At 39.1% G+C, this 17,188-nt stretch overlaps 1 protein-coding gene across 1 annotated transcript in view; it reads right to left on the bottom strand.

Annotated features, from left to right (window-relative positions):
- Positions 1 to 365: 365 nt before the first annotated feature.
- Positions 366 to 17,188, bottom strand: part of PI4KA (phosphatidylinositol 4-kinase, catalytic, alpha) — a 63,274-nt gene continuing 46,451 nt past the window's right edge. Inside the window, exons 39-54 of the mRNA XM_009704757.1 lie at positions 16,399 to 16,489; positions 15,668 to 15,835; positions 15,057 to 15,110; positions 13,700 to 13,820; positions 13,267 to 13,396; positions 11,082 to 11,152; positions 8,641 to 8,713; positions 8,454 to 8,524; positions 7,743 to 7,852; positions 7,023 to 7,127; positions 6,431 to 6,556; positions 5,987 to 6,107; positions 5,151 to 5,310; positions 3,847 to 3,936; positions 2,913 to 2,996; positions 366 to 1,084 (exon numbers count right to left, since the gene is read on the bottom strand). Coding sequence (XP_009703059.1) covers positions 1,033 to 1,084; positions 2,913 to 2,996; positions 3,847 to 3,936; positions 5,151 to 5,310; positions 5,987 to 6,107; positions 6,431 to 6,556; positions 7,023 to 7,127; positions 7,743 to 7,852; positions 8,454 to 8,524; positions 8,641 to 8,713; positions 11,082 to 11,152; positions 13,267 to 13,396; positions 13,700 to 13,820; positions 15,057 to 15,110; positions 15,668 to 15,835; positions 16,399 to 16,489 — 1,627 coding nt within the window. The 3' untranslated portion in view covers positions 366 to 1,032. The remainder of the gene's footprint in view (positions 1,085 to 2,912; positions 2,997 to 3,846; positions 3,937 to 5,150; positions 5,311 to 5,986; positions 6,108 to 6,430; positions 6,557 to 7,022; positions 7,128 to 7,742; positions 7,853 to 8,453; positions 8,525 to 8,640; positions 8,714 to 11,081; positions 11,153 to 13,266; positions 13,397 to 13,699; positions 13,821 to 15,056; positions 15,111 to 15,667; positions 15,836 to 16,398; positions 16,490 to 17,188) is intronic.

The following is a 17,188-nucleotide window of genomic DNA, read 5'->3' as shown; positions in this document are numbered from 1 at the left end:
CCAGAGCGGGCACGGACTGGACGTCTAGGGAACAAATCCCCTAAGTTTTCAAGAGCACAATCTGGAATGACAAGCATGTAGAAAGAGAAAGGAGATCCAGAAGGCTTGTGTGCAGCCTAGGGTAGGCTCCTTTGTAAGCAGCCCGGGCGGGGGCCTTTCCCTTGGTCCTACGTTTCAGCTCCTCAGTACATAAGTCCTGCACAAAACATTTATCTTACAAATAAAAAGTGTCATTTAAGATGGAGAAGAAGCTGAAGAAGAAATCTGATTTCTCCATTAGAAAGAAAGGTCACAATACAATGAATAGTACACAAATGTGCAGAATGATGTAGTGTATAAACTAAAACTCAGTGCGTGGCAAAAGATTTGCAACAGACACAAAGTCTAAGATCCTTTATTACATTTTATAGATTAAATATATCTTCAGTAGAGTCTCTTTTTTAAAACACACAAAAGGAAAAAATACATTCTTCATGTACATATGAAATACTGACCACGTAGCAGGGACCACGTACAGTGCAAAGTATGAATACGGCTACACAGGCATCACCACCTTGGATGATTATCAGGCTTTCTCTACAGTAAAATTAGAGCAAGTTAACATTTCTGCTTCCAAAGAGAAATCCATACCCTTCCCTTTCATGGCATTTTGTGAGATTGTGCAGGAAAGGGTTTTTTTTTTTTTTTTACTTTTTCAAGGTATTATAAAATCCTTGCCTTGCATGAAAAATTATCAGACTCCACAATCTTTACCTCTTTCACACATTCATAATCATAGTACAATTTTTATTGTGATTGCAGCCCAGCTCCAAAAATCCAGGGAAAAACAGAAATATATATAACCTGGTAAAGAGAAAGGAATGAATAAGACTGATTGTTGCAATGTCCAGGAAACGCATACCCACATGTACACACACATACACAAAAGATGGAAGATAGCGAGGTGTGACTGAGCATCTCCTATTTATTACAAGTTTGGAGGGAGGGCATGGCCTTGGATGTTTCACTTCAGCAGTGAATCTCTAGTGTCTCTCAGTATGGGATGTCATTCTGGTAGTACTGGATCATGTCATATGTCCTACTCCTAGAGAAGAAAAGCAAAGCCGGGGGTAAGTAAAAGTTTAAAAAAACACTGCACCGATTGTCACAGAAACAAACATCAAGACCTCACAGAAACAAAACAGGGGTGAAGGAAATTGGCTGCTAATCAAAACTAGCCCTACATGCTTTGAAGGCATTGTGAAGGCCCAGTAACTGTTATGAACAGCACAAAACATCCTGCTCATGTTTAAATTAGGTAAAAAAAAAAAAAGTATTTCCATGCTTCTCAGTGTGACAACAGCAACAGCAGCTTGCATCCTACGTTTGGATAAGCCAGAAGCACCTCACATTGCATTGGCAGTTTGTTTTAGGAGAAGGAAATGCATAATGAACGAAGCAGGATCATCAGAGCTGCATGGAGATAGGATTATGTGGAAATAATACTAATTTTAATTAAGCAGAATGCTAATAATGAAAATAAAAGTGCAGGGGAAATAACAGCCTTAATAGCAGCATCTCTGATGAGTGATTGAACAAACAAATTTAAGCCTTGTTACAGATAACTCAATTATCCACAAGCAGAGCTTATTCAGGTCACAGACTAACCATGCCACAGGTAGAAAAACCCAAGCTTGTCAGAACTAAGCTGGCTCTAGGCATTCACACCGCAGTGTGACTGCCTTCGTAACCCCCAATATTAATCTAAGATTCTGAGCAGATGCACCAGCAGGCACTAGAAAATCCAATTCGATTCTCACAGGGTTATATCTGAGCCAGTGAGCCTTACTGGTCTCAAGCTGACCCCATATGGAACTACACAAGAGTTTGTATGAGACTCTCCAATATATCCGACAAAGTTTGTATTATCTGGGATAATAAGGTAAGATGTTTAAATATTAAATTTATTGTATTTAAAGTATTAAATGTAATAGGATTACATTTTATATGTCATTTCCTTTCAAAAGTTTTGCACAAGATGCCAAACTATTTGATTACTTGAAGGGAAAAATCCTACAGCTGATTGGCTAGCTGGTAATTAAGCTGATCTTTAAATTGCTCATTATCTGATAGAATAATGATTCTTCCATTAAGTATACTGAATAGTAGATGACAAATTAACATGGCCCAGCTACAAAGACATTCAAAAACCACATTGCCAGTGTTCTCTACTTGAGGCATTTTCCCTAGCCAATATTATACAATAAATAACATATGGTCTAGCAAAATCATTGATATGTCAATATAGTATCAAGTCATGAAGAAAAAAATTACTAAGATTAGAACTCATTTCTAGAGAACAGTCAAATACGCTTTTGCACAGAAAAGCAGATTTGAATTTCAGGAGGATATTCAGGCAACTTAATGCCTACGACCAATTATAAAAAAGATTTTGAAAAGTCACTGTAGTCCTGTTTCAGCTTCAGTCTTACTCAGACCAATGGTCTATGCGTATTGTTTTTTAAGAATCCTTCTCTTTACAAAATAAAAGGGAACAAGTTTCCAGATCAATCTCTCTTCATTCTGACCAGAAGGCATGCTATTCCTGTTGCCATTCAATACCATTCTTTACTATTTATCCTTGTATTCATAGAGGTGACCCTACCCTTGGGCCAAAGATTCACTCTGCAATTCTTCTATTCTTTAGACTAGCCAGCCTTGCTATTTGACCAGCATGGGCTTAAGCCTTCCTTCCCACTATAAAAGGGAGGAGATGCAGCATGCTCAGAAGCAAAGCTGCTATTCTGCATTATCTAAATATCAACAACTCAAAAATGTTTGGTATCTGACTGATAAAACACTACTTTTAGCTCTGCTCAAAGCTTCCTGACCTTCCTTTAGCCACAGGGAGAAGATGTGCATAGATGCCAAACCTGTTGCTGAGGAAACAATTCTGGATGATCTTGATGATGAAAGTTGCAGCCTCCCGTTCAGTCATGTTGGGGCTGAACCTGTGTCTATATGCAGAAAATCACAAAAAGCAAGAGTAAAATTAGTGAGATTTCCTTTGAGCATGATACAAACGTGTCTTTGCAGAAGCTCAGCCAGGTGTTTATTTCACTTGCTGAAAGTACCTACTTCTTGAGCGACTACCTCATACAAATCACATGATGTTTTAATAAGCACTTGCTGTTAGTCTTACAGCAGAGACAGAGGCTGTGAACTTTTCACCAGTCCAGTGGTAACTCTAGGAACAGCAGATCCCTCTTTCTAGGCAGCTGCTGCTTTTAAAATATCTTTGTACCTAGTAGTGCCCTTGAGCTCCAGCCCATCATACTTTATGAATTTGCGCTTATCTTTAGGAAATTGTAGGAAATTACATGCAGGAAATGCTGAGCTAACTCTGCTCACTCTGGAGGCATAAGCCTGAAGGGCTGTTTAAAGTGTCACATTAGAAGTTGTATTTGCCTAAGCTGTTGGATGTTACAACATAGTCCATTCAGTACTGCATCAATGGTAGAACAAATTTTAAGATGCTGTTCTTCAGCGTCCAACACCGTTTCAGAGGACATCAGACTCTGTAACACATTACCTCTCAATTAAAGCAGATCTTTCCTTTACAGTCTCATTTTGCTAGTTCTATGAACTTAAAGATAATCCAGGTACTTGCATAGTCATTGAACAGCTTGAACTTAATTCTATGAAAAGGCCTCTGGAATTCCTACTTTCTGAGTTGCCATTTTTACAATGTTAAGATGTTTAAGATATTTGAGTAGCACGACACCTATACTCGCTGCACAGTTCTGGCAGTATACATTCTGTGAAGAACATACAAACATTTTCTAGTTCATACATATGCTGACTTACTTCAACAGCTTGATTGTCTGCCCTCGGAAACAGGGCAGCCCCGTATCCAACATTAGTGTAACCAGTGAGACGACAGCATCCATATAAGGCCTAGAGAAAAAGAGGACAACAAGGTTACAGCACTCAAACTTCTGCAGCCTTAGCAGGTAAAGCAGGCAAGCTGAGGAGTTCAACGAGCTGGATCACACCTTTTTCTGTAACTAAATCAACACATATAATCCTCTTACATTTGCTGGTGGAGCTACACCATTGCTTGCAATCTGTCACTTTAATTAAATTTCACTCCTTCCTACCAGATCTCAAGGAGGATTATACAAAGCAATGCTTTAGTAAACATTTCTTTGTCATCAGAAAGGTGAATCAGTGCATCAAAACAGTACAAAAGGCTGAACCCAGCAATACCACAGTAAGAGATTATCTTCCAATTCCTAATCACTCTATGTAATTCTTTGCTACACCAGCCCAGCTTTCTCTTCTCCTTCCTCTTCTCACACTCAGAACATTTATTACCTACCAAGCTATTACTCTGCTACTTGGGTGACATTTTTGCCTTGACACAAAACTTTCTCTGGACTGCTCCCCCTCAAGGAACCAAACTGATCTTGACTCCAAGACAGCCCCTTCTGGGGCTACTAGCTGAAGAAACTTTGATTCTGTAAGATAACATCAATAATACTTCATACTCGTGATAGAACGAGCTTTTATCTAGACTCTATTGTACTGTCCTCCTCCTACCCACATGCAACATCTTCTTCACACAGATTTATTAGTACCCTGCATGTTAAAGCAAACCCTGTTTGCTTCGTATGGAGGAACATAAAGTTGCAAATCTTTATTGTGAATGGCTGACAATCACAGCTGAAGAGCTGAGCTACCAAAACCTCTGCATATTTTACAACAGAAAATTGTAGCATTTTTTCACATCTCCTACTAATTAACTCTAGCTGAAATGGCAATTAATGTCATTGTCCTATTTGGGAAAACCAGAAAGATTTTGATTCTCCTGCAGTTTCTTACTGCAAAGTTTTAAGAGCATACTAAATCATGTGTGGAAATGTGTGTAACACCACATTTATAAATTGAATTTAATATATAAAATTTTCAAATGTAACATAAGAACAGGAAAAAAACCACAAAGTTAGGCTGTAAAATTGCAGGATTATTAAGCTTCAAAGTTTGCAAGATGTACCAGGACTATCTGACAGGCTCAGACCCACCACAGACAAATGTTTATATTATTTATCTTCTCATCTGGTTTTGTGCACGCAAGCATTTCCACTTTTGAGCAGTTAAGAACACCTTACCTGACTGCCAGATAGCCTCTGACACACATCTCCATAAACCATTTGAACGGAGTTGCCTCCATTTTTCCTCCCATTATCATCACCATCTCATCAGTCAGCTTAATGTCAGGCTCCCAGCCCAGATTTCCACCAGGTGAGCTTTCAAACATGAATCCAAAATCTGTGCACAAAAGATAATCTGCCTCATAAACTTGGTTGGTTAATTGTGTGCTGTCAAAGCTGACAGAAGAAAGGAGAGGTGGGTTTCACCTATTAATACTGACTTTTTCTACGAACATTTCAGCTCCAACTGGAAAAAAAGCTTTGGTGTAATGTAAGGACACCAACAAAAGAATCATCACCATGACATGAGACTAGACATAAGAATGATGACATCAATTAAACCTCCTTGATGAAACATCTGTGCAGTTCCAGAAAGGCAAAGCTAAAGCAGAGGTTACAGCCTCACACAATTATATAAATTTGTCAAATTTAATTCATACCTATACAGTGATGAAAGGAACCCAAAGATACATTTATATGTTTATACACATATATACACACACACGTATGTATGCATGCATAAGTACGTATACATGCATAATCTATATATATGTGTGTATACACTTTCCTGAAGCTGGTAAAACTTTGCAAAGCTACACTTACACAGAAGCAGCCAACACAAATATACATACAATACTGAACAGGCATGAAAAAAATCCCCCATATCTTTACAAACTGTGAAATCAGTATATAGATTGATCTCAAAAGGGAAATGGTTTATTGTCTTCTATGAGCAATACTTCACAGCAGAAGAAAAAGGTAACTACTGAAATTTGAATATGGATATGACTGACCAATATGAATGATGTGTCCCTTTTTGTCCAGCATGATGTTGCCATTATGCCTGTCTTTAATCTGGAGCAGAAACAGGAGAAGACTATATGCAGCCATACTGCGGATGAAATTATAGCGAGCCTGTACAAACAAGAAGTTAAAACAAATCAGAAGAACATAGAGAATTTAATAACTCTTCATCCCAGGAGCAGATACAGCTGAACAAAGTTTCTTTCTTTTTTTCCATTCATGATTAGTTTGAAGCTATGTTCAATGATGTTCTCCATACATCTACAGCTGCAATAACTTCTTTAGCTAACTTACTCATAGCTAAAAATGGATTATCAGCATCGGAAACCAGATATAGCATTATGGTAGTCATTATCCAATTATTTGTCATTATTTCTTATAGTTAGAATGTTTCCCAGTTGAGATTTTGCTGTGCTTGCCAACTGATATTTTACCTTCTGGAATGCAAGGGTAGACTCATCTCCATATTGCCTTGTAAAGTAATCATACATCCCAAAGTCTGTCTGCCTGCCCAGCTGGTCACGGGATGTGCAGTCAGGAATGCATTCAATAACACCACACTGAAGGAGAAGAAGAGAAACAGGTCTGTAAGGCATGCTCCCAAAATATAATTTTTTCATGGCTCTTGGCAGTCTTACAGGTCCTCTGGGAAATGTGGGGAAGCCTTTGGATCACTGAATACAGAATTTCTAGTTTATTCATTTAAAAAGTATATCAGCTTTTTAGGATTTCCATGCAACATAAGACAAGCTCTGAGATTTTCCACTGACCTGCACAACGCAATTCCAAAAATCAAACAACAAACATGAATAACCACAATCAGCAAAATTTCAGAGTCAAAAGCTTTAGAAAAGCAGGAAGCAGAAGCGGAAAGACTCTTTTTTGTCATTGGTACTCCCAATTATTTGGCATAAGTGATGTGGGTAGTATTTCCTTGCAGCATGGAATTTTTATGTGTGCTGGAAGAGAAAGTCTTTTTTAATTAGGAAATATTTTCTACAGCAATACATTTAATTGCTCACTTACCCCAGGAGCTGTGGCCACCACTCTGTATGGAAACACAAAAAGATCCAGGCCTACCAGCTGAAATATGTTCTTGAAAAGATCGATGATTTGTAAAGCTAACATGTCCTGTTACACAAGAAAAAAATTGCACAAGCATTACAGGGGTTATGGATCATAAGTTAGATTACAAAAATGCTCTGAAGAACTCTGAAGTGAGCATTAAGTTACTCCAGCAGGTCTGCAGATGTGTGCTTGTGCATGAACTGTGGCTCTGGGGGAAATGAAAAAGGGAAAAGACAAATGCTGTTTAAGTGGGTAGCAAGCAACACTGAAGATTTAACTGCTGACCTAAGAAGAATAAACTTTTCCATCACTCTTTGATAAGAGGGCTAACTAATAACTCCAGGGATAATAGCTAGCATTCCCTCTTAATTAAAAACAATCAACCTTCAATGTACAAGATACCACCTTGGAAACTACTGCTATGTTACCGATCGTTCAATGGAAAAATAAACTCTCAAAAAGAATTTTAAGACATGGTAAACTGTCTTGAAAGAATGGCGTTTGTTTCCAAACCAGAATCTCTCTAGTGGGGCAACACAGTTCTCTCCTTCAGTATGTAACTAGTGGAAATTCTCAAAATTCCAAAGAAAAATATTTCTATACTAAAATTATTTTCTTCTTATGTATTGTGACCTACAAATCTGTTTTCTGTAACCGCAAAGTCTGATAGCTTTGTACCTGTCTGCAGTCATCGCCCACTTTAAAGATAGCTGCCTGCCAACAGATTTTCTTACTGTCCACCCCTTCTTCTGCACTTTCATCTATGGAATCAGAACGACAACGCAGACCTGCAAGAAGAGCACAAAGCAAAACCCAGACATGGACTTTAACTACTCCCTTTCTATCGTGACAAGCCCTCTGCACTCAAAAACACAACATTTCACCGCAGGTGCACTACAGATATTTCTGCCTTGCAAGGCGAATACCGTAAGATAGTTCTGTCTACTGGAACTGGAACCTATCAAAATAGCGTTCATGATTTACCCAATAAATGCCTGAATTGCATTAAGCTAGTCAGCTAGACCATCCCACAAAATTTATTATAAGAAAAAGCTGCCAAAACCTGGAGTTTGGTAGAGTCTAAAAAACAGGGAAAGGCCATCAATTTATACATTAGTCTCAAGTAACTGTTAAAATTTCTTCAAGATACCTATGTGGCTTGCTTCCTGGGACTTAAAAAAAAATTGAAAAAATATGGATTTAAGTTTTCAGAATTTTCTTCAAAACTCTTCCTTTGATCCAGTTTCATATCTGAGCCCAACCATTTCAGATAAGGTTCAACATGGAAATAATTTTACTGCAGCAGTACAGGTCACTAAAAGCATGCAATTTTAAAGGAATTGCTGTCTCTTAATTAGCAGTGTCAATGATTAAGATGCAGTTACTAACCTTCTTTTTCAAGCTCACTAACTCCACATCGTTTCACTTTAAATTTGGCCAAGTAGGGTGCTTTTGCTGCACTAAATTGTAATAAAGACAAAGATGATGAGTGCAAGTTAGCCAAACAAGAATTGCTAGAAAAATACCTAAATAACATGAATTAACTTAATGGGAGAATATAACAAGAGCATGGTACCTCTGCATAGGAGTTCCTGATTTGTAATCAATATCCAGAACAATAGCTTCAGGATTGCTGGGCAAGTAACAGCCTGCAAAATGAAGCAGACAGCTGAGAACAAATCCACCGGCTAGTGCGACAATGCAAGCTGAAGAATAACTGATGTTAGTGGCTATAACTTCAGTACATAGTTTTGAATTAAATAAAATGTTAGAGATAAACTGGAGATTACAGTCTGTGAGCCACGAAGGCTGCAGTATCTTTTGCATTAGTGATAGAAACTAATAGAAACGAATAGAATACAGAAACTAACAGAATACAGAAAGCGTCACCGAGAGACTACCAAGCCTCGTACAGCCCACTATCAGCTGCTGCTGCTTCACATGGGCACCAGCGATACAGCCAGGAGCAGTCTGAGGAGTATCAAGAAGGATTACAGAGCCCTGGGAGCGGCAGTAAGGGACTCTGGAGTGCAGGCAGTTTTTTCATCAGTCCTCCTGGTCAAAGGGAGGGGGTCTGAAAGGGCCTGTCAAATCTGGCAAATCAACAAATGGTTAAGGGACTGGTGCCACAGACACGGGTATGTCTACTTAGATCATGGGACTTGCTTTGAGACAGCTGGTCTACTGGGGGCTGATGGAGTCCACCTGTCAGAGAAGAGAGAGAACATCTTCGGTCATATACTTGCCAAGTTGGTGAAATGGGTTTTAAACTAAAGCTGCCAAGGCAGGGGAACGTCAATCCATCCCACTCCTACTAGTTTGATGCCAGTGCCAGCAGCAGATGCCCAGAGCCTGAGAGGGATCACAGGTCAGCAGGAGAGCACCCGAAGAAGAGCAGCACAAAGCCCCCCCAGCCCCCCCAGCCAGTAAATCAGCTTCACTGGGGACCCACCTTAAATGCCTCTATGCAAACACTCATAGCATGGGGAATAAACAAGAGGAGTTAGAGGTGTGCACACGGCTGCAGGGCTATCCTTATTAGCACCACAGAGACGTGGTGGGATGGCTGCTATGACTGGAGTGTTGGAATGGAAAGATATGGACTCTTCCGAAAGGACAGGCAGGGGAGATGAGAAGCGGGTGTCACCCTCCATGTCAATGAACCAGCTGGAGTGCATGGACCTCTGCCTGGGGATGGATGAGGAGCCGACTGAGACCTTATGGGTCAGGATTAAAGGCACGGCAGGGACAGGTGACATTATAGTAGGTGTCTGCAACAGGCCATCCAACCAGGAAGACCAAGCAGATGAGGCCCTCTATGGACAGACAGAAGCAGCCTCACATTCACAATCCCTGGTCCTCATGGGGGACTTCAACCACCCTGATATCTGTTGGAGGGACAACACAGTGGGGCATAAGCAATCCAGGAAGTTCCCGGAATGTATTGATGATAACTTCTAAGTGATAGAGAAGCCAACAAGGAGTGTTCATCCTGGAGAAGAGAAGGCTCCAGAGAGACCTTATAGCAGCCTTGCAGTACCTAAAAGAGGCCTACAAGAAAGCTGGGGAGGGACCTTTCACAAGGGTATGTAGTGATAGGACAAGGGGCAATGGCTTTAAACTGGGAAAGAGAGATTTAGATTAGATATTAGGAAGAAATTCTTCACTGAGGGGGTGGTGAAGCACAGGCACAGGTTGCCCAGAGAAGCTGTGGATGCCCTATCCCTGGAAGTGCTCAAGGCCAGGTTGGATGGGGGTTTGAGGAACCTGGTCTGGTGGAAGGTGTCACTGCCCACGGCAGGGGGGTTGGAACTAGGTGATCTTTAAGGTCCCTTCCAATATGAGAAGTTTTGAGCTAATACTGCAGAATTCGTACCACGGAAATGTACAGATAGGACTTCTCTTACAATGGTCCCTAATAAGATGTGGCACCATGTCCCAGTGCACTAGGGAGAACTCTTAGCAACAACACATGGTAGAAGAATTGAGACCTGGTAGACAGAGATCAGGAAAAAGCTTTCATCAAACTTTATTTTAAAGAGAAGATTCAGACTGGGAAAACATATGTTCAAGATTTGAAAGGACCTTCAGACAATGACGTTTCAAAGGAATGCCTGATGGGAAAAAAAGGAGAATGAAAGGAACTGGACATGCTTCATTCTTGAGATAACATGAGTTCTCAAAAGTGCCTCATCTTTTTAAAAAAGAAGGTGGTCCAAAGAAAAAGAGCTTATTTATCTGTCTTCTTCAGACATGCATTTCTACTTTTATCCGTAATGTACGTTATCTAACTTGTTCTTGGGCAAGTTTTGATGCACCATATAAAAATTATTGGGTGGGTAAAAATATTTGAATTGTTTCAGGAAAGAAACAATCCAACTGTAACAGAAGGACAGCCACCAGCATCATAACTGAGAGCTGTCACTTGCAGAGGTTTCAAGTTTTGCTTGCAGAAAATACAGTACTCATGTTGAATGCAAAAAACCCAGTATATTATATGATTAAATCCCTTCTTACCAGGCTGCACTTTCACCTCAGATAGAGCACTCAAACAAGCTTTTTTTCTTTCATCTCCTTTAGGGAATGGCCTAGAAAGATGAATGGTATTTTATTATCTGCATACTATATATTATTCTATAATACTCAAACTTCACTAAAAATGTTTCTTCCTGTAATGACAAAGGTATCTTACTGCACCACTTCTAGAGAACTTACAGGGTCAATACCCAAACAGAACATTTTCTATCTTAATGAAGGTTATAGTCTTTGCTTTGTAGATTTAACATTGATTTGACATATAGGTTGTTGATAAACCCAAACAGCATAAGAGATGTGAATCAAATATATGAAGGCTCTTCCTTACAGAAATTTGATGACAATTATACCTTTGTAAGCACTGCTGTAGTTATACATATAATTTTCCCTTGTGGAACTTATTCTGGAATAAGAACATTGCTAACTGGAAAAGAACAAGCCAGCAAAATGCCCATGCAATTACACACCTAATTTGTTCACATACTTAGCATGACTGCAGGTGTCAACTGGATAATTGGTAACACAGTTAATGATTAGTACGTACAATTACCCAATTTGCACAGGCACTCGTATTAACCATCCACTGAAGTCAGTCACACAATTGCATGCTCAGCTGGTGTAGCAGCATGCAACTGGAAGGTATTACTTATGCTCTAGTTTTAAGCAGTACAGCAGATTACTGAAGCAGCAACATAACACTTAAGATAATGAAATCATCATAGATGATACATTTATTCATTTATACCATCTACAAAGCAAACAGCATCTCCCCTATGTTGTCTTTACATTGGAGATGCACAACAACCAGATTAATTTTAAGGCTGGGGTTCAAAATGCAATGCTTGCAAAGCACAATTATTACCAGTTGCTTAATTATGACTTCATACTAACAAACAGTGGATTGATTTCATTCTAAGTATCAAGATATTCAGAACCTAACCCCTCCTTTTAACTCATCCCACTGGGTGAAAACATCTTCATGTGCACATGGAAGGCACCTAATATTTGACTGTTTCTGTAATGTAAGTGTCCTTTAGCCTGATGCCCTTATACTGGTGGTTTGCAAAGCTTCGTTTTAAAGGAGGTATGTTCCAGGAAATACATTTTATATGACTTTCAAATACTTTGATACACCAGAGAATGTTTTAAAAATATGCAATGAAACCACACTTAGAGACTTAGAGCTTGTGTGCTGAGCTGCTGCCATCCACTGGCAAGCTTTATAAAACTTAAATTACGTATCTTGCTGCAGTCTTTACAGTTAACAATGAGAATCTCTCTATAAGCAGGACTTTCAGTTTTAAGACATCAACAATCCAGTGTTTACGACATCAAATTTTTCTCCATAACCACAATTTAGGAATGAAGAAAAAGACTTACATGTGCAAAAAGAACAATCATCTTTGTATTACACTGCACAATGAAATCTCTTTGAGAAGAGAAGACAATTTCATGGAATTTTAGCAGAAGATAAACCATTTACCCATGCTTAAGGTTTTCTGGTTTTGTGGGGTTTTTTGTTTTGTTTGTTTGTTTTTAAACTCCACAAAAAATGTTGATAACAAGTTATAATATGCAAAAAAATGACAGTCAATCCAGTAGACCTAACAGAGAAGTGCTGGTTTTCCTGCCTGAATCAAGCCCTGCTTACTGTTCAGGAGAACGTTGGCAGCATATCCAAAAAGCCCTATGATGCAGGTGACAACTAGACTGATGGGATTTCAACTGGGACAGGAACATCAATTGCTTTATCAATTCCATTCCTGTATCACTGCACTTTTCTATGGAACCTCATTCCACTGTTACCAATCACAATGTATTTGATAAAATCAGATTAAAAACTAGAGTTCAAGTTTAGAATCATCTGCTTCCAAAGTAAAAAGTTATAGCTGTTTCAGATAGACTGCTAGCTCAAAGCATGAGCACTGAGATCACAGCAGATATGAATTAACCCTAAAATTCAAAGTAAAATGAGCCTTTGCATCCTACTACAACTCTTAAGTTACGTTTAAGAAAAAACATCCATTTCTTATAAGTAATTAATTCTTTTTTCCTGAAAACACTATTCCAATGCTCCTAAAAGCAACTTAGCCTCTTAATCAGGACACTGGTAATTAAGAGAACAGCGAGCCCCAAAAGAGCATAATTTCTGAAGTACAATACTTACTTGATAATGGCTGAAACATTGGTGATTTTATTAAAGAAATCAAATTCCCGTTGGTAGAACTCCTTGGCTGGGCCAGACAACGAGCCAGTTATCTCCTCTACTAGCTGCTCCAGAAGTTCCCCAATGTCAGCTGCATGTGGAAAAGGAAGCATCTGTGTCAGAAGCTTATTTCAGAAAGCTAAATGATATGGGTGATGGAAATAACCTCCTTTGGATAATATTCAAAAAAAAGGTACTGTTGCAAACATTGACACATCTCTTTTGACGCACTCTCTCGGGTAGAACACTTCTACAGAATGGGCCCTACCTCTAGAAATGAAAGAGAAGTTTCTAGCAAAAAGGATTCTCCTGACAAGAGAGAAGCAGGAAGGAGATTTAGTCTGAACTGAGACAAAGAAAGGAGTCAAGCCAGATTATATTTTAAAGCACTCACGATCTTTTTGGTGTCCTTCTTCATCCAGGTAGATATTAGTTTTCATGTTCCAGATGAATTGGTGAGCCAAGAGCTGGGATTTGGCAGCTGCCCACAGGATGTACTCTCTGACATAACCCATCTGCAACCATATCCAGTCCAGTAAGGATCAAAGATCATTACAACTCTAGCAGACTCAATATTACTGCTTCTAACAGCCATTCTTCAAACCCAGAAAATATCTGACGGATGGAAAGAAGACCTCTGCACTCTCATTCACATTGCTAAAAAGACCTCTGAAGAATGACAGTGTATTTTAAGAGGTAGTGAATTGACCTAAACTGTTTTCAGCTTTACTAATGACCTATTCCATTATTCTAATCAACCTTCTTCCCATCTCTGTTCTATTTAGATTTCAAACCTCTTGTAGCTTAGGGCATCTTCTAGTATGTGTATGAAGCACAGCATAGAGCACACTGCAGTAGAGACACTGGTCTTGCCTGGCCTCATTAAATGCTCCTGTAATACCAGAATCCTGACAGTGTCATATGGACTGCACTATTTTGGTGGCAAGAACTGCATGTGCTGCACAGTTCCACAGAAATTCTAGAAAGTAAGACAAACTTACAAAAGTTGAAGTGTACAAGGGAATCCTCCTCCTTCCAGAAGCTGCATTCCCTTTCATCTACTTTCAAATACTTCTGTAGTCTGCAGATATTTCTACGCTTGACTGATATTAACAGACAAGATGTCTGATGTTCATGCTCTGCATTGCAGAGGATACTTACCTATGCAAAATTCTCAAAGAATAACTCTATACAGTCACCTACACTACTGGCTGGGGATGTCTTCACTTGAAAATAACACACTGACCAGAGTTCACATACCTTATGGGCATATAACAATGATTTCACATTAATGAACATTGAACTTGGTCATTGAGCTTTACTTCTGGCTTCTGCAAGGTGAAGCTAAGATCCTATTTCATATACATAATGGAGCACAAGACACACCTAGATGTCTTCTCTGGTTAACTCCACAGCAAAATGATTAAGGATAGTGATTTAATTTCATTACTGCTTGTGTCATGCAGACCTTCAAAAGCTTTATTCAGACAGAGTCCTCATCTGGAGTTTCCCCTAACAAAATCTCTTTCCTGACAGATGAGCTACATAGCCTGTGGTTTCTCAAGTTTACCTGTTCATAAAAGAGGTGTATCCAAAGCAAGCCAGCCTCTAGAGACAATAATTTTTCTTCTATGTATTAGATATAGGATAATAATAAGCAGCATTAGTTTAAGCTTAAATTTTGTCTGATTCGCAGTTTTGAGTTTAAAAAAGTCTGTTTTGTTCACATGCAGCTGTTTCAATATCCTCACCTTGTCATACCGAAGTGCCTGCACAATCTGTGGAATGTAGAATAAAATGGCATCCTGAAAGAGAAAAGATGGCAGATTTTTTACTGTTATTGTTTTAGTAGTCAGAAGGGAAGACAGGTCACAAGCACAGAGAAAAGCTCCCTCCAGTTGGTGACGAACAAAATACCACTCCCTCTTTATTTTAAACTATATGTATGACACTCCTCAAATCCAAGTATTTATCTGTCCCATTACTCCCTTCAAAAATATCATTAATAATCACGCATTTTACAGTCCTAATACAAGTCTGACAAGTGTTAAAAATCCAGCCTTCTGCTGCTTTAGAAGAAATGCTTTCCACTGAGAGAAGATTTGAAAGGAACAATTTGAGAAAAGTAGTTCGAAGAATTCAGCTTAGTATGATTTACAACAAAAAAGTTGCAAGTACATGAGCCAGTATTATGTGGGACAACTAACTTTAACTTTTCATCCCAATCTACTCACATTCTGCAATGTGGTGTGCCCATTTAGCATACATGTCTCTCCATGGTATTAAAATGAAGCCTGTGGCCACAATGACTAAGGCCATAACTTTTCTTAGAGTGTTAAGGCTCTCTTGGAACTTGTCTTACCGGAGGAAAAGATCGCAGGACTTTAACCCCATACTGAGCTGTTAGAGGATGAGGTGGATACATGCTTGAAAAATAGGAAAGGCCAGTTGGTGGATCTGTTGGTGCCCAGCACAGAACATGGCTGAGCTCAGGTGCATCAGCATCAATTGTATGCCAGGTAACCAGGTACTGAAAAAGCAGGTCAGACACGTTAGGAGTTTACAGCACCCAATAACATCTGGGTAGTACATATTAGACAGTAATGCTATAATCTAGCTTCTTATAGCAGGGGAACATAGTACATTTTATTTTACAAAACCACCGCTATTTTATCTAAAGCTTTTTTTTTCCATGGAAACCTAACTATTGGAATCGCCTCGCCTCCTAGATCACCACAGGAAGTTAGTGAAGTCAAGTTACTAAAAGCACAATACAGGAGTTCTAGCATAGGCAGAAAGAAGAAAGGATGAGCCCTTTTGTAAGACTCAAAGTTCAGTTTTCTTGTCATCCATTTTACAGGTGATGTACAGAACACAGCTCTGACAAGACTGTCCCTCAGATGACTAGAGTGTTTCACTGCAGATCAGCATGATAAGTCTCCTCCATTTCAAGAGCATTGGCCTCTTGACACACAGAACAGGTTAAGCTTGAAGTACACTTCAGCTTCAGTACACAAAAGACTGTATTTTCCAATACATCTGAATGAAGCAGGCATACTGGGGCCCTGTAACAGTACACATACTCATAAGTACCTTTATTGCTTCAGGAACATCACTAACAGCTCCTGGGTCCAACCGAACCAGACGGGTCACTTCTGTTCCTATAGCTTCAGTGTTCTTAAATCTAAGTATAACCAGGAGTACAATAACATTATTAGAAAATTTTAACAGCTTCTTCTATTTATGCAAAGATGAGGATAGATAGCAAAAGGCAGAAAAGTATCTGCTTAATAAACAAATAGTCCAACTATGAAATAATGCAGATTGAGGGACCAATATGCTGTCAAAATAGGATTCAGCAACAACTGGTCCTCATCCAATGCTTTTGTACAAATGACTAGTATTTTAGCCCACTATTGGATTCTTGGCTGAAATACACTGTCTGGGATTCTACAGAAACCAGTGTGCAGAACTCTACTTGGCAAAAACTATCACTGTTGTAAGGGGGAAAGAATTTCCTTTCCCTTCCAGAGCCAACTATGCTAATTCTCCTATAATACTTACGAAAGTGCAAGCCAATATATAGCTAGAACACTTCATTCAAAGATATTTTCAGCACTGTTTAAATGCTATGCCTGCTAATGGGTTAAATGCTATTAAAAACAAAAAATTATTTCTTCTGAACAAAACACCATCTAAGTGTTAGCAAAGAATGGGTGGCAGGAAAGGAAGCTAGACTCCACTAGACCTGAGCCAAATGAGTATATTAAGTAATCTAGTTCTTTTAATTTCAAAGGTCTCAACTAGCTGTGAGAATATGCAAAGGGGCTGTAAAGAGGGGCAAGTGTCACCAGTACTTACAGCATAAGTACTCACTCAACTT

The sequence above is a fragment of the Cariama cristata genome, unplaced genomic scaffold (genome assembly GCF_000690535.1).
Source record: "Cariama cristata isolate BGI_N322 unplaced genomic scaffold, ASM69053v1 scaffold8377, whole genome shotgun sequence".
Lineage (NCBI taxonomy): Eukaryota > Metazoa > Chordata > Aves > Cariamiformes > Cariamidae > Cariama > Cariama cristata.
The sequence above is the reverse complement of the archived record's forward strand: the minus strand, read 5'-3'. Positions and strand labels throughout refer to the sequence as shown.